Consider the following 22,085-nt stretch of genomic DNA (forward strand, 5'->3'; position numbering starts at 1 on the left):
TCTGAATCAATCATCAACAGTCAGTCAAAGGTGAGCAATAGGGTTTTGACAAGTAGTGTCATTAATATAGTTATGCAATGAAACATTTATCAACTTGTAGAAGTTTGTACAGAAACACAAGACTCCTGATTATAAAGTATCATTTTATTTTTGCATAAATAATCTGCACATTTGTTCAAACTCATAAACCTGTTTGCACAGATTAAAACAGATGTGTGTGTTTTTTTTTAAATACTGTCCAACAAAACGTGCACATGTCTGCCAAGGTTTCTCTTAATTTCTTGGATCTTTCATCAGGCGACAGAATCAAAACAATCAGAAGAGAGGATGGACATCTGAACAAGTCTACGGCCGGTTCATGAGGAAGTTAACCAGAAGCTTTATGACGCCGTCGTTCAGGCCCACCACCTTTCCGTCCTCCACGCCCTCGTACAGCCGCAGACTCTCTGTACCCCACAAAAGATTTTTCCTGGGGTTGTTGACGTCCGTCTCCACAGAGAGAGCCACTGTATTGAGCTGGTAGCAGAAGAAGGAGAAGAAGTGGCCGTCGGTGATCACAGCCTGGGACGTGAAAGGCCTTGTGACATCCTCGTAGTTCCAGAAACCTACAGAGGGGGGGAAGGAGGTTTGATCATCAGCGGTTCCTCATCACAGACATTCAAAACTTCCCTTTTAAGAGACTCTCAATCTCACCCTGGTACATGGCCTGAGCTCCTGTCCAGGCGAAGAGGCTGGCGAGTGCATTGGCTCTGAGGAAGACCTCCACCTGGTCCGACTGCTTCTGCCGAGCCATCCGGTCCCTGTGATATCTGTCAGGAACCATGTGGAACTGAGTGTGACCGTAGCAGGCTGGGTCCGGTAGCTTAGCACCTGTTAACGGGAGCAGGAAGATGAGTTCAATATGATCAGTAATTGTTAACAGAAGTTTGGTTTGTTACTGTTTGGGTTTACAGAAACAGGACAGCGCTTAACCTGGAATAGAGAGTGTTGGAGAAAAAACTGCAGTTGACTGTATTATTAAACTATATTATACCAGTGCAAAAATATTGAATCATTCTTTGGGTCCAGTAAAAGTATCATCCAAAACAGGAAAAACATTAATCTCATAGACTATGCAAGGGAGGAAAGGACAGCAGGTTCCTCTACACGTCTGCATGAACCATAATAAGGAAACATTGAAGGTTGCAGGCTGGCGCCTTCTTGTGGCAGTCAGAGGTAACTGAATAATGAAAATTTCAACTTGTATGCCATCCATGACATGTAACAGGAAGCCAACACGCACATGTTCACCGACCAGGCCCCCCCGGCAACAACCATGATTTTTAAGCTTCTTGACAAGTTTGGGAGACACTCGATAATCTTCTTTTGCTTAAGATTAACCTCCTATGATGTTTTATGAGAGTTACCCGACTCCCGTTAAGACGTCTGCTATGGAAAAGGTTAGTTTTAAGATATTAGGGAACAAGACAACACATAGAAGCTGCCGAGTGTTTTTCTTTAATAAGTATATGAACATAGCACAAAAAAAGTTCACTGTATTGTCTTTTTCAGCTCTGACCTTGATGAGGTCATACACGGATAGAATGTGAGTGGTTACCTGTGAAGATATTGTTGTCGTACTGTCTTCTGAACATTGGCATCAGGTTGGGAGCATATTTGACCTCTGGGACCTCAGCTGCATAGGACGCCTCCAGTGGGGTGAACTGAGAGGAATGGAAAAAGCAGGAGATGATGAGTGTTCTTCTGTTTCAAGGATCTGTGTCCTTGTTTCAACGGTTTTCTTTTGCCCAGTTGCCTCAGTAACAGTCAGAAAATCTATGGTATCCATGTTTTTAAATGTGTTTCTCTGTTTTCACTATATAAAGTGTTAGTACCTGTGGCAGCTGCTGAGTGATCCTAATCTGACACTGTGGCTGGTCGTCGATCTGGAACCTGGTCGGCTCTGGCCGGCCACTCCGGTGCCCCCTTGGGATGAGTCTCTGTCCTCTCCTCCAATAGAAGTTCACTTGGGGATTAATGTCTGAAAAAAGAAAATTACATTATAATGTAGATCATTTTCAAATAGCAAGTTTTTGCATTAGCACTTATATAAATATATGCTAGAACTGTAGCTAATGGTTATAATCTGCACCAAGTAGGTTATGTTTTCACCCCTGACCATTTGGAGAGATTTCAAAGAAACTCAAAGAAGGCAGTTTGAGTCCAGGAAGAACCCATAAAGGTTTGTTTTTTACTTCCTTTAACTTTACAAGACGTTTTTACTCACTTTTAATTGGTTTATCAGAGAACAGAATCTGGATATTTTTGAAAAAAACAGCTATTTATGAGGGTGTTTAATTTGGTGCAGATCGCAATAAAAATCTGGATCTGGTGGTAACTTCCCAAAAGTCTTGTTGGGTCCAACCCACTGTTTAGAAACATTCAATGTGTCGTGCTTTAAAGCATCAAGTTCAACTCCTCACATTTGAGAGAGAAGAAGCAAAGATTTACATATTTGATTAAGAATTTCTAAAACTGATCTTCAAGCATCAACTTAGTTTGATTTATTGATTCATTGACTGATGGTTACAGCTCTGGAAATAACAAGACTTGAATGATTCCTTGAGTTGTATTTATACAAGCTGCAACCTCCCAGTGATGTAGACACACAGGAGTATAACTTACACCCCACATGTATACAAATACACACATCCATACACTATAGTCTGTGCGATCCATACCCAGACTGGAGAGCAGCAGCAGCGGGTTGTGTCGGGCCAGGCTGTAGGTGAGCTCGGTCACCAGGCTCCTCAGGAAAGGTCCCACCATCATCTCCTGCTTTCGGTACAGGAAAGCTTTGGGTTTCTTCCGGTGCCAGTGCTCATGTAAGATCACTCGGGTGACCAAGGCGCGGATGTCATCGAAAGCCTCTTCCTCCATCCCCGGCACCGAGCTCGTAGCAGCGGTCGAGGTCGAGCCCTCCTCCCCGGGGCTCGCCTCCACGTCCAGGGCGAATTTCTCGGGCAGACCCGGGATGTACGCGGTCTTGGTGAAGTGCTGGTACCATCGGTCCGCGTTCCGGGCAAAGGTTTGCGGGTAAACCACGAATTTCTTGCGCTGGATGCGAGTGGTTAGGGCGAGTTTCTCCTCCACAGGGGCCGCGCGGATCTTCTCCACCCGCTCCTCGATCTGCCGCAGCCGGGCCGATTTGCTTTTAGCCGTGAGAGAGGGCACGATGGGCGGGTACGCAGGCTCCTTCGCTGCAGCCTCGGTGTGGACGAGCTTGTGTTTGAGTCTGAACGGAGGAAGTTTCTTAGCGAACAGCAAGGGCAGCGACTTGCGGGCCGCCATGTTGCTGCTTCTTCTTCTACTGTGCGTTGACACATTAACCTGAAGGTTATTTCACATCATCGCCCCCTAATGGACAGAAAGTCATCCTGTGAATACATTCAACAGTGTTTAAAGATCGATTCCCAGACACAGAGGAACATCAAACCAATCATACACGTTTAATTCAGTTTAAATCATATATACAAAATGAATATGATTTATTAACAGATTCAGCTGATGATATTAACACGACTGTTGTTGATGCTCTTGAACGCCTCTTGCAGCAATAACATGCCTCCTTAAAACAAACGAAAACATCGTAATTTGGAGATGTTGAAATATTACTTTAATTTACTGAAGTTTGAAGTCGTACTGTCATATTGAAGTTGTAACCAGCAGCAGCTGAGCAGAAAATACAAAGCATAAAATACAGAGGACAAGCGTACATTTAAAATAGACAAAATAATATCAAGTTTTGCACATTTAAGTAGAAAAAAATGAAGGATAGCTCAATAAAATGGAGCTAAAAATAAATATAATAGAGCAAAGACACATTTTGTGTCATTCCTATAAAGTCTTATGTCAACTGTGTCGCGTTCAAGTGACTGTTCCATGTCAACATCACCGGTGGGTCCGTGAAGGCACCGTCAGGGTCACGTGTCTGCTCAGCATTGAGATGATGAAGCTTCCTGAACTTCTCACGTGTTGTTAACAACGAGATCAATATTCCCAGCGTCAAACTTCAGCAGCTGATGATTTATAAGTAATGATCGGTTTACGTCAGATTTCACGGACGCGGCTCGTCGGGACCGGAAGTGTCCTCCTGGGCCGCGTGCAGCGTGTCCCCGGAGCTTGTCAGGTATCTGCTCCCCAAACCAACAACTGGCTGCTCCTCGTGAGCGTGTTACTGTGTGTGTCCGCTGCAGGACGCGTGGACAACATCTGTCCCTCCACCTGCGGTGCTGCCTGCGGGACACCTGCGGGACACCTGCAGTCAGCACCGAGAGGTTTGGTTCATCGTGGCCCACTGCAGGTTGTTGTTAGCACGTTAGCATCAGTCATTAGCTCAGACCTTTTAAAGGGAAAGTTCAGCCCAAAAATGAAAATTTCCTCATTATCTACTCCTCACTGTGCAGATGGAGGCGTTTGAGTCCACACGACACAGCTGGGGTTCCAGGGGGTAAACAGCAGTGCAGCCACATCCAGCACGGCTGAAGTCAAAGGGGACCACTTCTTAAAATGTAATAAAACTATGAAAAACACTTGATGCTGCCTGTGTGGTGTCATCCTGGTGTCCATAAGCCCCGACATTCAAATTCGACTTTAAATGGCTTCATTTACACTCATGTCTGATATCCTCCTCTGGAGCCGTGTTCTTGTTTGGATCAGAGCGAACATTGAGGTTAAAAACATGTTGTGTTAATTACCTTGTTAATTCTTGTTAAGTCAAATTTAGATGCCGGGGCTTACGGACACCTGGAGGACACAACAGGAGGCGCAGTGAAGCATTTTATCTTATTTTCCTGGTTTCTTTTTTACGTTTGAAGAAGTGGTCACCATTTACTTCAATTGAATTAGATTTGGCTTTACTGCAGTTTACCCCTGAGACTCCAGGTGTGTTTTTGGGACTAAAACAATTTACCCACCCCATCCATCGGCACAGTGGTGAGTAGATGATGAGTGCACTTTCATGTTTGGGTGAACTATCCCTTTAACGTGTCTATGTTCTGTTTGACTGCCCCCCCCCCCCCAGAGACCACTGTGCTCCAAGAGTGAGGAGGTGCGCTTGGCGGAGGAGGCCAGCAGGAGGTACGGCTCCCCAGCTCCAACCATCTTCTCCAAAGTGATTGACAGAAGCATCCCTGCAGATATTATATACGAGGATGAGAAGGTAAACATCACAACATCATGTTGTTTGTCCAGTTATCTCTGTCGGTCTGTTCCACGTGGAGTTTACAGATAAATTAGCACACACGTGCTGATAAAGTTAACAAATGTACATATTTTATTGATTTAAAAAGAAGTAAACAGAAACAGAACAGAAATAATCATGTTTTATTACTTTTTAATTCATGAAGGTACAAAATTTGATTAAAATAAAAATGTATAATGCAGGTGAAGAATTGTCTTTACAAATTAATAGCTCATTGATATTTACAGACAGATAGAAGTGTCTTACAAAGTTTTCGGGAAAACAACCATGGGCTCCTCCATTCAATGCCTATGAAGCAAGGGAGGCTGTGAAAGGACATCAAAATGTTGACTTTGCGAAATGTCTCAAGGGAATTTAAGGTGATCTAAGTGGAGACAAGATGTAGAGGACAAAAAAAAACATGAACCCCGGCAGATAGGCAAAGTTGTGGTGCCGGTCGTGCTACGTTGGTAAAGGGAAACTTTACCAGAATTTTTTTTTACAAAAGTCTGTGGATGTAGTCTGAAAAGTCTGTTTGTCTTTGTTTTGTCTGTTCAGCATGTGGGTGGAAAACTTCTGATCTGTGTTTGTGTGGCAGCCACAGACACAGGAGACTTTGCTGAGATAGATGGGAAAAATGAATTCCACTAAAATATCAGAAATATCTGGATGCAAATGTCAAGAAAGTGAAACTGGAAAGAGACTTTGCTTCCTCAGCAGCACAGTGAACCAGAGCAAACTTTTAAACTACTTAAACTAACACAAGCTGAAGCTTTTGGATCGGTCCTCACTTACTGACTTTATCATCATAGAACATCTAAGGTTAGATTCCTAAACCTGCTGTGGATGCAAGACAAAATAGAAACATATCTCAGAACTTGAAGTGATGAACAGGAGGAGTGGGTTCAAAATGAAGATGCTGTGATAGTTCCCCAATGAGGGGCTTACTAAGTACATTCTTGGTTAGGTGCTAAAACTTTTAAATGCCTGTTATCTTGGGCAAAACGCTTTTCATTTAATTGTAAAACTCAATATATGTTCTTTGTGTGTTCATCAGTGTTTGGCATTCAGGGACATCACGCCACAGGCCCCGGTTCATTTCCTGGTCATTCCCAGGGTCCCTATTCCCAGAATAAGTGAAGCCAAAGATGATGATGCTGAGGTGAGTTATTCCTTTGGACTGTCCATTCTCTACAGATGATGGTTCTCTTTTGAAAGGGGAGTTTCCGGTGTCACAGAAACATTGCCCTCACATGTGACACGTTTCCTTTCCCTTATCCCAACTTCCAGCTTTTAGGACATTTGTTGGTTGTTGCCAAAAATGTCGCAAAGCAAGAATCCCTGAAGGAAGGATACAGAGTGGGTGAGTTAACACTAACATGCTTACAGTTTTTTATATGAAGTCACACGTTGAATTTTGTGCATGTCCAAGTTTAATTCTGTGCGTGTCTCTGCCCTCCACAGTGATCAACGACGGAAAGCACGGTGCTCAGTCAGTTTACCACCTTCACATCCACGTCCTGGGAGGGAGACAGATGACCTGGCCTCCAGGATAATGGCATCATGTGAACACTAATGTATCAGTCAGCTCAGACACTTTTACATGTTTAATCTCATGAGCGCAACTTAATATATATGCGATTGGTGTCGTTATTCCAAAACATTTAATCTTTATTCCATTTCCCGAACAATAAACTTGCCTCACAAAATACGAGATGTAAATAATAAAGACATTATGTTTGATACAACTGCAAATAAAGATTATATGTCTAAATTTGAAATTATTTGATAATTCCTTAAAAAGAAAGAAACAATAAACATCACAGAAACATTTATTTACATATTAAACACATTAAAATACAGATATGTGTTAAATTAAATAACGGCATTTATTTAGAGCAGTATTATTCTTGTCATGTTCATGAATGTGTATTTTATAAGACACACTTTATCAGGAAGAATCTGTTGTTTTGTGGTTTTATAATTATTAAAAGATATTTATTTACTTAACCAACAGACTATCTAAAGTTTTAGGTACCACTCTGATAACGTACAACATAAGCAAATGTTTTAGGCTTTAACAAATGGTTCTATCAATATTTAATACAGTATTTACTGATACTTTGTGGGTTCTATCATAAGCCATAGATGAGAACAATCTTTAAGGTGTCAGGTTTTGGAAATTCTTCTTCTTTTCTCTTTTTAGCTCTTGATTTCATGAGGGAAACCTCTCCAGTCCACTTAGTCCTTGTGCTGCAACGACATCGAGGAAAATCCATTCACCAACTTTAGACTTATTATGGTTCTAATGCTTTATTGTTTAATTTCAGAGATTGACTAACTTTAAACTAACTATAAATCGTTGACCATTGAGGGGACTTACCTGATGAGAGTCAAAAAGACAGAAGCAACATGCTCGAGAAGACTCCCACGATAAATCAAGAGCTAACTTTAAAGTTCTTATTAATTGATTATAACTCAAATGAATGAATGACATTTCAGTAAATATAAATATTAATAGATTGTTCCCTCACCATTAATAGAGCTCTTTTATTTTGAATTTTTCATAAAGGGCACCCGCTTGGTCACATATATTTATTACTTATGGCATATAAAAAAAAAAAAGTTTGTGTTTTACTGGCACTGGTGATTCCGCTCACCAATCATTCACAACCTCCACTGGGGGCCCTTGCCCAAGAATGTGGCAGCGAGGGGTCGGATGTGGTGTGACTGGGTGGCATGATTCACTGACCTTCCAGTCTGCAAGGAAGGTTACTGTGTGTCATCTGAGGACGGAGGGCTGAACTTTCCTCTATATTTACTTACACAACATTGTCCACTTCCTTGAACATGGCTGTGAGACACACTCGGCTGTGAGATATGAAAATGAAAAAGAAGACAGTTAGATCTTTAGAGGATTTAATCTGCTTTGTTGAAATTATCCCAAGAATAAATGACTGTTCCTTACTGATCTCCCTTATGCATTGTGTACTGTACTAATCATTAAAATCACTAAAACAGGCAAATTTGGCTAAAATCAAGGCGTCTCAAGTTCGATATCACAAAACATTCTTAATATTTTGTGTGTTTAACCGAGGATTTCCAACATCTTGACTCTTTTTTTCCTGATGTGTACATCTGGTCGATCTGCACACGTTTGGTTCAAGTGTTAAATAACAGTTTTATGGGTCAAAGTCTCATGTATCCTCATAAACTTGAGAAAACTTATCTAGTTTTATCCTATCTTCCTCTGACAGGCCCCTTCTTGCATTTCTGATAACGACGGTCTTCTTCAGTCGACCTGAGATGATAAAAGTCACAGTTACATTCAGCCACTTAATCCAGCACCGCTTTGAATATGAGTCTTAAATCTTTAAAGCATGCAATGTTTTGCATTGTCACCAATGCCAACAGTTGTCGGCCACTATAAGTAACACAAACAGAGCCAGTTGGCACCAGCCACACTCTGTCGAGCGTGACGGGTCCTCCTCACCTTGACGAGTCGTAACCTTTGGTCAAGTTTGTTGGTGGATCTTTAACTGTGTGCGACGCAGCAGCAGGTGTTTGGAGCGTTGTGTAAGTCCCTGCAGCTCTAGACGAGTGTTGCCCTCACACGAGGCCCCTATAGGTCGATCTCACCTTCAGGGGAGGGGGCAACAGCTGTGTTCCTGCGACGGGCAAAGTTTGAATCCAGGTCTTGTGCTGCAACCCGACTGCTCCTGTCCACTTCACGCCATTCAGCTCTGTCACTGGAAAAGGTAGGCTGTCATGCACGTTTACCACTTCATGCTTTTTGACGGTCAAGGGTATGGAGTGTGAAAACACTTGTAGGGGGCGTCTGCTGTTGTCATGAATTGCTTTGTGTGAACGCATGTCTTTGAACTTGCAGTGCACTTTAAATACATTTTCAACGTTATATTTAACTCATATATGTTAAGACTGAGTAATGTGCACCTGCCTGGTTGAGTCTTTACCATGTGGACAGGTGCAGACTGTTTGTGGTAAATATATTTAACATGACCACATGACTGAGAGATAACCCACATTAGAAATAAGCAGGTTTCTCGACTTTTATTGTTTGGTCAACAGTCTTCTTTTTAAACCCCCCACTCCATAATAACTGACTGCAGTTTATAGTGTGTCTTCTCATGGACCTCATCCTTACACACTTTAAACAAACACATGAAACTACGCTGGATTTCGGATCTAGTTCCCCCTCCTCTTCATTTCTGGTTAACGTACACATTTGAGTCAATAACGACACCGGAATCTAATCTTTTGTGAACTTCAATTGATTTTTGCATAATGCAGAGCAAACTTTTGCCACACCACATTGCCACACTAGTTTTGCAAGTGGTGTGAACTTTGGTCCACATGAATCTTGAGCAAAGTTATCTTAAAAACCAGAGGTCACTCTGAGATTCTGCTCTGTGCACAGATCTTAATCTAATGTGCTTTTATTACGGGATGCAGCCATATACGCTTATCAGTTAAAGGTGTCACTCATTCAATTTGATTGATAAATATAATTTCTTTTGGAACCTAATTGAGGACACACACACGTGTTTGTGAGGTATTGGAATTGTATCACTGTTGCAAAGTGTGCACACTAGTTGGCCTTGTTGCATTGTGTACAGTACAGACCCAAGAGAAGGGAGATAAGGACAATGTAGTGTCAATACATGTATTTACATTTCGTGTAGTATGTTGGTTAAGTCCTTTTGATCCTAATAAACTAGTGTGACAGATATGCAGCCTATTCAGTTTCCCAGTGCGATTGTTCCGGTCAAAGTTCCTCCCAGTTTGAGACAGATATTAGGACGCGTGCGTACAGATGTCCCAATGCCGTCTGGCAGAGTAGTTTCATCATTTGCTGTATGAGATTACTAGCGTCAGCGGTCATTGGCTCTGACCTGTTGCAATAACTTTAGTGAGTCTCAGTATATAAAGCAGTTGTGATATCTTTTATTAATCAATAATCTTATCGGCGTGGAGGCTCGTCGCTGGAGGACGTCTGAATGTGTTCGTGCCAATTCTGCTTTCCATTGATATCAATATAGTTTTTTTATTGTCTCTAGCAAATACAAGATGAGCGTCCAAGAAGATTCCGTTCTGAGTAACGGTGTTTCAGGCGTGGATGGTGATGCTGAGAGGTATGTAAAGTGATGTCCGAGACAAATCTTTCACTAATTCAAGGTGATATTAAATACGAATTGATCAACTTAAGATGATTTGATTTCTAGTCATCATTCTTTAATGCATATCTTGATATCCCTTCTGTGTCCTATAACCTCTGAATCATTTTCACAGCATCCCCTCCCAAACGGAACAGACCGTGTCGGACCTAACAGATTTAAAAACCCACTCCACTGTCATCCTCAACGGAGAAGCCACCAGAGCTGATCTTGGGTCAGCTTCCTCTGCAGAGGAGCAGGTGCCTCAGGCACCGGTCAAACCTCCCAGATCTCCTGAGCTCCTAGAAAGAACAGAGGGGCTTCCACCAGGTGAGAATCCCTGTGTGATTTTTACGATGGGGGGGATATAGCCAGATGTGAAAAAATTGCTGCAGAAGTGAACATGTTGAAGAAGAAAATGCTTGATTGGAGAGCACAGTGGTTTATAAAGACAGGAAATCAGGACAAAAAAACATATGCAACACATATTTTAGGCATCTTAATACTACATTTCCACTTTTTCTTCTGAATATTTTTTTATCGTGAAATTCTGGTTGGTTTTACATTTATAATTGGTGGCAGCATAAGTCATTAGTTGAACATGTAGAAATATGTGTGAACTGGTTTTATTTTGAAAGGTCAAAACCCCAAAATGTCATTATCTGCTTCATGGCAGAGGTGTGGACTCGAGTCACATGACTTGGACTCGAGTCAGACTCGAGTCATGAATTTGATGACTTTAGACTCGACTTGACAAAATGTAAAGAGACTTGCAACTCGACTTGGACTTCAAAATCAATGACTCGTGACTTCACTTGGACTTGAGCCGTTTGACTTGATAAGACTTGCTTCATGGAGGGTATAGATTATAAATTAGAGTATCAGGGTTATCATGTTAACAAAGCACAAACAAACATTTAACTCTTTGCAACGACAAATTACATCACAACAGATCAAAGCAAATATAAAAAATGTTCAGACTGTTTTTTGACTCAGCTGATGAATGAGCGTGAGCTGGTTTTTCCAGACTATCAAGTTTCGTTCAGCTCAGTTCACTCGTCAGTCTTGATTATGAAGCAGGGGAGAGCAGCGTGGACTTTCTCATCGATACTTAAACACCCATCACTTCTCACTCGTAGCTGCAGGGTCGCTCTTCAGCGGTCTGCCCTCGAGCAGCACATGTCTGGAATAATATAACCAAGAAAATAAACAGTGTGCTCTAAAAGTTAAGGCTTGAATGGACTTGTTCGGGTTTTAAAGCAGCCACTGAGTAGAAATTACACAAATTACTTAATCAATTATGCACAAAGATCTAAATTAAAGCGATGTTGTTTGCAAAACCACAAACTGTTGCAGTAAACAGCTGCACTTAATTGAAACTTTATTTAAATAGCGCATTTCAAACAAATCGAATGCAGACAAAATGTTTAAAAAAAGGATCAAGTTCAGAGGCCGAAGCCACTCGTACATCGTAAAATATTACAAAGCAAATGATAGCAGAACAATTAAAAACAAATAAAACAATAAAGACAGACATAATAGTTTAGAAGGAGATTATAAAATAGATATTAAAAAGATAAACAAATAAAATGTGTATCATAATAAATCAAACCAGTGGAAATGAAAAACAAAATAAACCAACACATTTATAAAAACTATAAAAATGAACGACAGACTTTGTTGTGTGATTCCTCTGCGTACATCTAACCAAACCTGATTGTCAGGTGGGGGTGGACATTCCACGGCTTCCGGTTTAGGCTCAGGTAACAACACAGCGTTGTCCTGCTCTCTGCAAATCATGTTGCTCTCACGCGACAAGAGGCGTCACAGCCCCACAGGTGTCTCTCCCTGCAGCCGGCTCCTCTTCTAGTTGTGTGTGTGGTTCGTGCTGTGTGTGTGTGTTTTGGTGTGGTGTCGTCTGCTTGTGAGTTCAACTTCTCATTCATGGCGGGTAAACGCGGATGGCAATGTTGTCCCTCCACAGAAGAGACCAGGGCGGTTCCGCTGTCTCAGAGCACTGGGGTAACCACGCTGGCCCCGGCCGACCGCCTGTGGAGCACCAGCAGAGATGAGGCGGTGCAGCTGCGGATGGAGGGCTCAGGCCGGGCCTCCGAGACTCCCATCACCGTCCATCAGATGTTCCTGGAGACGGTGGAGCACTACGGGGACTATTCTGCCTTGATGTCCAAAGAAGAGGGCCAGTGGGTGACCCTGACATGGAGGCAATACTACGAGCAGTGCAGAGCCGCTGCCAAAAGCTTCCTCAAGGTTTGTTTGCAAATGAACTCATTCTGCATATCTGCCTGTGCACTCCTGTGTGCTTGATGTATATATATATTTATATATGGTGCAATCAGGAAGTCCTGGGCAGTGGCTCTGTTTGTTCTGTTGTCTCTTCTTCCCCATATTGATTTGATGGAACAAAACATTAACTGTGAGGTTACTGTCGGAGCTTCTGGCTTTTATTACAGGTTATTTTAGGTCAATAATACAGGAACTACAGTCAGACTGTTAAGGCTCTTGTTATTGTTTTTTTCAGATTATTCATCTGGTGTAGCTCTGGATAATGATTTAATATATATATGTTGTGTAAAAAAACTCTATTTTCAATTTCAATTTCGAATCTAAGATTTATTGTTCTCTGTAAGCAGGGGACATTATCTATATTCTAGCTCTCATGAATTTTCCATACTGTCTCCCCCCCCAAACAATTAAACCTTTCATGGTTTAAACATTTATTTTTTTGGTAATATTCATTCGTCCAGTTTTCAGGAACGGATACAAAACAAGATATTTATCGTATGGAAATCAGTTCATACACAGCAGCAGTGTCGGGATGGACTGCCCATTCATAACTGAGCTGTATGTTAATGTGCTGCATTCTACACAGAGGAGTCAGTGCAACATGCACATTAGCAACATGTCAAGAAATACAAGGAAACAACCCCCCCCTCCCCGGCGCCTGTTGTTGTAAACCACCTTCTCTCACTGTCATGACCCCGGTGGGAGAATGACAGCTGGAAACGTACACTTGGGCGTGTGAAGTCCGCTTGTGTTACGTCTCGGGTTTCACAGCAGTGCTCACATCTCAAGAGATGGAGTGGCCTTTTTTAAAGGAAATGTAGGTGAAAGGTAACAGAGGTAAACTGTGCCAGGCTGTAATTAAAAGTGTTCTTTAGAAAAAAAAAATTTATAAAAGAAACACTCCTTTCTTTCAGTTGGGGCTGGAGCGCTACCATGGCGTTGGCATTCTGGGATTCAACTCCCCCGAGTGGTTCATCTCGAACATCGGCTGCATCCTGGCCGGGTGAGACCATCTTTGAACCCAGCGATAAAAACATGGAGACGTTTGTTGTGTACCTGAGATGCCTCCACATGGTTTCCCCTGACGCAGCACATTTCTCTCTGTCACTGTTTATCTCATCACATCTGCCTCTGAACTACTGATGGGAAGTCTCAGGAATTTGAATATGGTTGTTTGGCTCGTTTTTCTCTCACAAGAACTAAGGACACAGCAGAAAAGTGTTGTTGTTTGGTATCCAGCTGAGGAAATACACACTTTCATCTACAAAAGTAAAACAAAATGTATATTTTCTCTCCCTGGTTGTTGATGTATTTTTTAGTCATTATTCATTTGCCTCATTAAGTTGTTTTAAATTGTTCTTATTTTATTTATTTAGGTGATTTTAAGGGGCTCATCTCAATGTGATCAGATCTTTTATAGGTTTGATCTTTACATTTTATTTTATTTTTCAATTCAAATGTATTCATTCCAGTTTTAAGCCCAGCTCTCGAAAAGTCCATTGTATTTGGTTCAATCACAAAAAGGTCTTTAAAGGTCCTTTAAAAAATGGCTTCAGGAGTGAGATTGTGTTGCAGGAGGCGGTAAAAAAATCTTGAATCAATCTGGCGAATTTAAATCACTCTTTGAAACCCTGTTGAAAGAAGAAATGTTTCATCTCAGACTCTCCTGCTACACACTGTGGTCAGATGAGCAAAATGTCCGGTGACTCACTCTGGTGTGTTTTGGGGTGGTAGGGGTCTGGCAGCCGGCATTTACACGACCAACTCATCGGAGGCTTGTCACTATGTGGCTGCCAACTGTGAGGCCAACGTGCTGGTTGTGGAGAACCAGAAACAGCTTGACAAGATCCTGCAGGTCAGAGGCTTTATTACAGCACCACTCCTTTGTGTCTGTAGTAAATATACACATATACACAGAGGTGTGTGTGTGTGTGTAAAATCCTGTCCTCACATGCACCAGTTTAATTTGTTTTTCCCATCAGGTTAAAGATCAACTTCCTCACCTGAAAGCCATTGTGCAGTATAAAGGCGAACTGCAGGAGAAGCTTCCAAACCTGTACACTGTACGTTCACTCAGCAACACACTGAATGAAATGGACCAACTATACAAGTGTTTAATATGTATATTCCAATTATTTACCTGCTTAAAGCAAAACTATTATGCTTCTTACTTGTGGTAAAGGAATTGCAGTTCCACAAATGTGATTTAAACTACAAAGCTACATTTAATGAAACATCAGCCTGAGTTTTGAAAAACATTTTTGTTTAAAACTATCTGTGTGTGTGTGTAGTGGGCGGAGTTCATGAAGCTGGGAGAAGATGTGTCCAATGAGCAGCTGAACGCTGTGATTGACGGTCTCAGGGCCAATGAGTGCTGCACCCTCATCTACACATCTGGAACCACTGGAAACCCTAAAGGCGTCATGCTGAGCCACGACAATGTGAGTGAAGAGACCTTTTCTTTCTCAGCTGTCACATTATATTAGAGAAACACATCAGCATAATGTGGTTTAAACTAATCATTTTGTTTTGCCAATAATTCCCAAACCGTTTGATATTTTAGATGAAATCAAATTAACACATGATTTCAGGTTTAAGTTAATATCAATGCTCGCTCCGAGGAATAATGAGGAAATTTAAAGTAAAATAAAGTTTTCTCAACATTAAGTGACATTGAATAACGTATTCTGCTCAAATGGCAAGAGGCAGAAAGCTGTAAAGACTCTTCAGACTGTCCCGCTCTGCTATAGCCTCAACATGAAACTTTCAATAGATCTGATAAACGTTTCTTCCCTTGTTTCAAAAAGTATTTAGTTTTTGACTGTAATGTACGTGTGGGACAGATGTCGGCTGAGGGCCACGTCGGTGTGTGCTTGCTGATTTGCATTATGAAAATAGAAAGTATGATTTAAAAACACCCTGATGAATCCTCGCCCACTTTTGAATGTGCAGCTGACGTGGACGGCCCACACGGCGTCGACCTTGGTAGACTTCACCTACGGCGTGGAGGTGTTGGTCAGCTACTTACCGCTCAGCCACGTGGCCGCCCAGATGATGGACATGTGGATCACCATGGCCTTTGCCGGAACCATCTACTTTGCAGACCCAGATGCCCTCAAGGTAACGGAGCCTGCTGTTGCATCGAGCCGATGATCGAGGTTCCTCCTCTCGACTGTGATCCTCATTAATCCTCTTTCCACGCAGGGCTCTTTAGGAACCACGCTGAAAGAGGCCCGGCCCACTTATTTCATGGGGGTCCCTCGAGTGTGGGAGAAGATGCAGGAGAAGATGAGAGCCATCGGCGCCAAGGCATCTCCATTGAGGAAGAGAGTGGCAGACTGGGCCAAGTCCATCGGCCTGCAGTACAACCACAGTGTCATGATCGGGTGAGACGGGATCTTCTGGAATCATCAAGTCTTTGTGCGAATTGTCAACAACATTCTTTTATCTGATAGATGAGACTGCACATTATCTCTGAATGACTCAGGCGGTTCAACTATTAACACACTTTACAACACACACTGTTTAACTCAGGTATATAGAATCATAACTGGGTCATAATGCAGGTGATCAACAAAGTGATTACAGTTCATCCTGTGGGGATCATGAATGTTTCATATCTTATCAGAAAATCCTTGTGAGTCACCTCAGTTCTAACCTGGAGATCGTCTCTCTCTCTTTGTTGGGCTACCAGGGAGGAAGCGGTGCCGTGGGGTTTCATGCTGGCCAACAACCTGGTCTTCAAAAAGGTGCGTGGCGCTCTGGGCTTGGACCGCTGCAAGATCTGCTTCACAGGCGCCGCCCCCATCACCAAAGACACCCTGGAGTACTTCATGAGCCTGAACATGCCACTGATGGAGCTGTACGGCATGAGTGAAAGCTCCGGCCCGCACACCGTCTCCATTAACAGCAGATACCGCCTCACCAGGTCAGCGGCGGAGCATCACAGATCTTAATAACTGCAGCTAACGTGTCGTTAATGAGCATGTGAGGATGTGGCAACCTGTTAATCATTTTCTGTTTAGTGAGACTCAACACCTCTATTTATAGCAGTGGCCCTGAGATATGTGCTGCAGGGAAACCACAACACAACCAAATGCAAAATCGTGTTTTAAGTGGACACATTACTAAAGTGTTTCAAGGAGACACAGAAAGCAGGGATAAACACAGCAGGGACTTGCTGCTTCAAGTTGTGTTTTTTTACTGAAGGTGTTGAAAATGAGCTAAACTATAAGTTACCCAGAGGTCTCATCCCTTTGTACGTCCCTTGGAAACACTTTGATTGTTGTCAGCAGGATATTTCTGTATTTTAATAATTGACTGTCCCTGATTATGACATTTTATTAAACATATGGAATTTGGTTGAGTCTAAAGCACAAGTAAAGCACTTGACTGGTTTTGGTCAGTCTTGTCAGGAGGGAAAGATTTTACTTCTTGTCAGGAGGCAAAGATTTGACTTCAGCATGTGGTTGACTCTGGGTTTGTGTTTCCAGCTGTGGGAAGGTGATGCCCGGCTGCAAGACCAAATTTGAGAACCCAGACGCCGACGGGAACGGAGAGATCTGCTTCTGGGGTCGGAATGTCTTCATGGGCTACCTGAACATGGCCGACAAAACCACAGAGGCCCTCGACGAGAGTGGCTGGCTGCACTCCGGAGACCTGGGGAAAAATGACGAGTACGAGTTCTTGTACATCACAGGAAGGATCAAGGGTGAGCGGTGATAAAAAGGGCGTCTTGTTTGTCTTTTTTAGTTTGGGGCACAAGACGCTTATTAGTGTTTGGTCTAAAGAAGCATTGGGAACATACCAGTAGTGTTTAGTGGGAAGCATCAAGCGTCAGTGTTTGTTTAAACATGAATTAATAAGTGGATTCACCTTTTTGTCAATAAAATATAGGGAAACTAAACATTCTAGACCTTTTTAACTGGTTTGTAAAAATCAGTCAATATGAGAATTTCACTGATAATCAGTATTGGTTTATGAAAACTATAATTTAACAGAATAAACTGTGCAGGAAAGATGTGCAGTTATGTCGAAATTCAATTTCTATGTATTTGGTTGTATGTCTTTTTATTTGTAGTTATTTATAATAAGGTTTATGGTTACATTTCAGGGAGGTAACTTCACAAACTCAGGGAAACAACATAATGCATTGTTTAGTGAAGCATAACAGTGGTCACTGTGCTTTATTGTGAAATTGGACGCTTTCTCCTTCACACAGAGTTGATCATCACTGCCGGTGGAGAGAACATCCCTCCTGTTCCCATCGAGGACGCACTGAAGGCCGAGGTGCCAATCATAAGCAACTCCATGCTGCTCGGAGACAAGCTCAAGTTCCTCTCCATGCTGCTCACTCTCAAGGTAAACAAGCTTCCCTTCCTGCAAGCCACAGTAAATAAGATCAACAAACACAATAAACCACCTTGCTCTGTTTCCACAGTGCGTCATGGACGACAACGGTGACCCCACAGACGAGCTGAGCCCCGAGGTGCTGGACTTCTGCCAGGAGCACGGCGTCACGGCCACCAAGGTGTCCGAGATCTTAGCCAATAAGGAGCCAGCTGTCTACAAAGCCATTCAGGAGGGCGTGGAGCGGATCAACGCCAAAGCGACATCCAACGCCATGAGGGTCCAGAAGTGGGTCATACTGGAGAGAGACTTCTCCATCGGTGGAGGAGAACTGGGTGAGTGATTTCATATTCTTCCTGTAATGTGTTATTGTCCAAGATAAAAATCACACGGCCACTGATGCACCATGGGAATGTTATTTATACAAGTGAAGTGTTTTCTTTAGGTTTCCTCATCGATTGCAGGCGAACAAAAGACCAAAGTAATCTTGAGTCCACCTGCAACTCTAGACAAAAACATTCTGTTTACCTCTATAAACCCTAAGAGTACTGCTCAACAACTCAAAGTCTTAGTCCTGAGATAAAAATACCACGTTAGTAATAAGTCAAACTCAACCCCTCTATTTTCAATAAACTTTTAGTCGTCTATTCTTGATATATCATCTCATCTGATCAAAGAAAATGATGTATTTTATTTTTTATAATAAAAACACTTTTTAATCTAATTAAATTTTACTCAAACTTCAGTATTTTCAATTACAATTTCTTCTAAAACATTTGAACAATTTAGTCTGATACGTTGCAACAACATTAGCAAATCCAGCTGGTGTGATGAGTAGAGTTGCTCTGTATTATACTGGTAATGTATAAATAGGCTTTAAACTACTAGTCAACCTACTTACTACAGCTACTGTCCACGATACAAACAAACCACGTTTACTGTTACACATCCATTTCTGAAACAACACAGCCAGTTGGGCTGCTGACTTTCAGTGAGGCTTCATTTCCATCTGCAGGCAGCACAGTGTGTCCTGTTGTTCTGATTCTAATAGAGGAAGTCACCTCACTGCCTTCAGTCGATGTCTTTACGTGGCTTCAGCTTAACGTCAGGTCACCTTGGTTTCTGTGTGACGCACCTTCAGGGGTTTTTCACTACACACACCCACATTTTTCTCTCGGTGGTTTTGTATTTGAAGTGGTTCCACATGTTTTGTTGCAGTTGTGTTGTTTCCCGTCCCTGTATGCGATCAGATCTCCTACAGCAAGAGAGATAAAGTTCTTATCATGGACCTTTCAGGCAACTGCTGATGTGCAGGAAAATAAATGTGCACTGCTGTCATTTTAAAGGCATTTCGATTATGTCATTATTTAAATAAAATGTGCTTTTAGTTTGAATTTTCTAAAACTACATTCCAGTCTCATCAACAATACTGCTCAATGATGCAGTTACAGTGTAGTTAAAGATCACTTTAGAGGCATCTCATCGGGATCTTATCTGAGTCGTGGAAAACAGATCATTGATTAACATGTTTCCTCATAGCTCTCGTGAAAGAACAAAGCAAGATAGATTATTAACCAGAAAAGAAAAAAAAAGAGAATGAAATAATTAATCTGGTCGAAGTAAACCAACAATCCCCTCCCACACTTCTCTTGTGACTCCTTGTATTATTAAAACTTTAGCACTGTCATTAAAGATGGAGGGAGTTATGTCTGTTACTCACTCCGACATTTAAATAGCTGTGGCTGTTCAACAAGCCAGACAACGTTCCATACAGGTTTGTTCCAAAGTGATGACGTTTTACAACCTTCACTTTCTTTGAGTCTCACTCTAAAGAGTCTGACTCTAAAGAGTCTGTAGGGAGTTGAATCAATTTATAGGGATAGTTCACCCAAAAATGAAAATGTACTCATTAACAACTCAGCACTCGTCTGATGGAGGCGGTGGGTGAAGTGTTTAAGTCCCGAAAACACTGTAGGAGTTTCAGGGGTAAACAGCAGTGCAGCCAAGTTCAATACAATTGAGATTAATGCCTCCAGACTGCTCCTGTGGTGTCGTCCAAGTGTCAGAGAGCCCCGACATTCAGATTCAACTCCAAACAACCTCATTCACACCAGGTTCTTAGTCTAAACATCCCCTGATATCCTCCTGGTGACTGCCGCAGTTCTCGTGATATAGCTGCAGTTACTTGGGAGTGAACCGTCCCTCAATTGAACCTGCTTTGCTTCTTCGTCTGTGCAGGACCCACCATGAAGCTCAGGAGGCCCATCGTTGTGAAGAAGTACCAGGAGAAGATAGATGAGTTGTACGCAGTGGCCTCGGACAGAGCGTAGACTGCACCGCACAGAGACAACACAACACAACACAACACTGAAGAGAGACGCACACGTGGGGCGTGTGTGAACACTGTACACTGTGCCCAGGCGTCATGCCTAGGAACATATGAACCTCTTTTCACCGGAAAAAAGCAGGAAAAGTCTTGATTCTGAATGTCTTGTATTTAATTAAATAGAGGTTTGTGCTGCTATTTTTAACATGAGGAGTTTCCCACAAGCTGTAGAGGAGTCTGTATGTCGTCTGTTCCAAAAATCGATATTTAAGCTGCAACGGTGCACTTTTTGTAAATAGCACAATCCAAACCGGAGCCAAACTTTGCCATTGACCGTGTGGCACACACACGACAATTGACCTGTACACTGTGACCACAGGCAGGGTGGGGAACACTGGACAGTGTCAGCGTCACTCGAGGCAGTAAACGTTTTTAAAGGAGATATTTAGGGAACCATCACCCACTGTGGCTTGAAATAGGAAAGGGCTCTTGTGTGATCACGAGCAAATATATTCTGTTTTCGAAGCAGCAGTATCTATTTAAATATTTTACAGCAGTACTTGCCGGTTTTGCGTCTCATGTTTTGTACAGAAGATAATCCCCATCCGGCAAAAAGCTGCAGGCATTGCCTCTGTAGATTGGAGGTGACGTTTTGAAGTGTTTTTATAATGTAAGAGCAATATTATTAGTATGGATTCCAACAATCACAAATGTGAAGATTATTGAGCATATATGTGAAGGTTGTGCTTCTCCATGTACAGTTTGACAAATCCTGAGATGTTTATTTTGTGATGAATGGAAAATTACACTGTCAATAAAAAAGCGAGTGATTTGGACAAATTGACCAAATGGGGTTCAAGAATTGTTTTCTTTTTTCCATTTTGGATTAAACCTTTTTTAGTGTATAGTTACAATGTATATAAAGTAGCATTAAACACTGCAATGCTATCTTATTTTAATTTCAAATTATTTTCCAGCTTGATGCAAAAGAGAGGGGCTGAAATCCTACCGTTCCAGAGGCTGAAATCAGCGAATGGTTGAGTTTTCATAATAAGTATGTGGTGAACATCTTTAATTTCAGCATTTTAAAGATAATTTTAATCTTTATAAAGTAAAAAGTTGTCAGATAAGTAATCAGTTCAATGCAAAGTGGATCATTTCTAGAAACCATTGGGTTAATCGTATCAGTACAGACTGTAAGATGAAGCAGCTCTCACTCTACCTCTTTGCTTACTTTAAACTAATAGATAACTTTGTATACTATTTTGGGCTTTTCCAGGAAGTTGGATGTGGTAACTCATGGTGGATATGTAAAGTGAAATGTAAAATGCAAGAGGCCAAACTCAGCATATAAGTAAAATACAATGTGATTTCGTTTGTTGGCTTATTAATGTGCCAACAAACAAATCACCCCAGGGTTGAGTTGATTCCTTCAATTAGTGAGAAACTCTTTACCCAAAAGAAGAAGTACTTTGATATGTGTCAGTTTAAAAAACAGCTCGAGCGAGAAACAAAGTACTCTGACAGCAACGTAGCCAGAGGCGACAAGTAAAAGTAAACGTGGATAAACTATAATCCTGCTTCAGCACTGCCTCTTGCTCTTTGTTTCCTCACAACGGATTGTGTGAGAAACACAAAGACAAATTCCATGTTTGCACAGAGACATATCAGATTGCATTCTTGTACAACTGGTTGCGTTGCTTCTTCTTAT

At 41.9% G+C, this 22,085-nt stretch overlaps 3 protein-coding genes and 1 long non-coding RNA gene across 6 annotated transcripts; 2 read left to right on the forward strand and 2 right to left on the reverse strand.

Moving 5' to 3' along the window:
• Window positions 1-129: 129 nt before the first annotated feature.
• mrps30 (mitochondrial ribosomal protein S30) lies at window positions 130-3,364 on the reverse strand. Its single transcript, XM_062381537.1, has 5 exons — window positions 2,721-3,364; window positions 1,875-2,020; window positions 1,598-1,703; window positions 694-870; window positions 130-605 (listed from the first exon to the last, which is right to left on the reverse strand). Exons 1-5 carry the CDS (start codon window positions 3,328-3,330, stop codon window positions 346-348), a joined length of 1,299 nt encoding a protein of 432 aa, XP_062237521.1. The 5' UTR covers window positions 3,331-3,364; the 3' UTR covers window positions 130-345.
• Window positions 3,365-3,943: 579 nt separating this feature from the next.
• On the forward strand, window positions 3,944-6,995 carry hint2 (histidine triad nucleotide binding protein 2). Of its 2 annotated transcripts, none has more exons than XM_062381539.1 (5): window positions 3,944-4,342; window positions 5,063-5,200; window positions 6,279-6,383; window positions 6,512-6,584; window positions 6,686-6,995. In XM_062381539.1, the coding sequence occupies exons 1-5, from the start codon at window positions 4,076-4,078 to the stop codon at window positions 6,775-6,777; spliced, it is 675 nt and encodes a 224-aa protein (XP_062237523.1). In that variant the 5' UTR covers window positions 3,944-4,075; the 3' UTR covers window positions 6,778-6,995. The 2 variants fall into 2 exon arrangements, with proteins under 2 accessions (XP_062237523.1, XP_062237524.1); XM_062381540.1 differs by having other exon boundaries at window positions 3,949-4,168.
• Window positions 6,996-7,095: 100 nt separating this feature from the next.
• On the reverse strand, window positions 7,096-8,840 carry LOC133939143 (uncharacterized). The gene is made up of 3 exons (XR_009915517.1): window positions 8,715-8,840; window positions 7,882-8,522; window positions 7,096-7,474 (listed from the first exon to the last, which is right to left on the reverse strand). It is a non-coding gene; the product is annotated as an uncharacterized LOC133939143 (long non-coding RNA).
• Window positions 8,841-8,851: 11 nt separating this feature from the next.
• LOC133939058 (long-chain-fatty-acid--CoA ligase ACSBG2-like) lies at window positions 8,852-21,236 on the forward strand. Of its 2 annotated transcripts, none has more exons than XM_062381535.1 (15): window positions 8,852-8,979; window positions 10,300-10,374; window positions 10,532-10,725; window positions 12,380-12,663; window positions 13,614-13,702; window positions 14,434-14,554; window positions 14,682-14,762; window positions 14,991-15,140; window positions 15,652-15,819; window positions 15,904-16,085; window positions 16,394-16,627; window positions 17,193-17,410; window positions 17,921-18,060; window positions 18,140-18,383; window positions 20,287-21,236. In XM_062381535.1, the coding sequence occupies exons 2-15, from the start codon at window positions 10,310-10,312 to the stop codon at window positions 20,376-20,378; spliced, it is 2,262 nt and encodes a 753-aa protein (XP_062237519.1). In that variant the 5' UTR covers window positions 8,852-8,979; window positions 10,300-10,309; the 3' UTR covers window positions 20,379-21,236. The 2 variants fall into 2 exon arrangements, with proteins under 2 accessions (XP_062237519.1, XP_062237520.1); XM_062381536.1 differs by having other exon boundaries at window positions 8,861-8,979; window positions 10,282-10,374.
• The last annotated feature ends 849 nt before the right edge of the window (window positions 21,237-22,085 follow it).

Source organism: Platichthys flesus, chromosome 3, assembly GCF_949316205.1.
Source record: "Platichthys flesus chromosome 3, fPlaFle2.1, whole genome shotgun sequence".
NCBI classification, from domain to species: Eukaryota; Metazoa; Chordata; class Actinopteri; order Pleuronectiformes; family Pleuronectidae; genus Platichthys; species Platichthys flesus.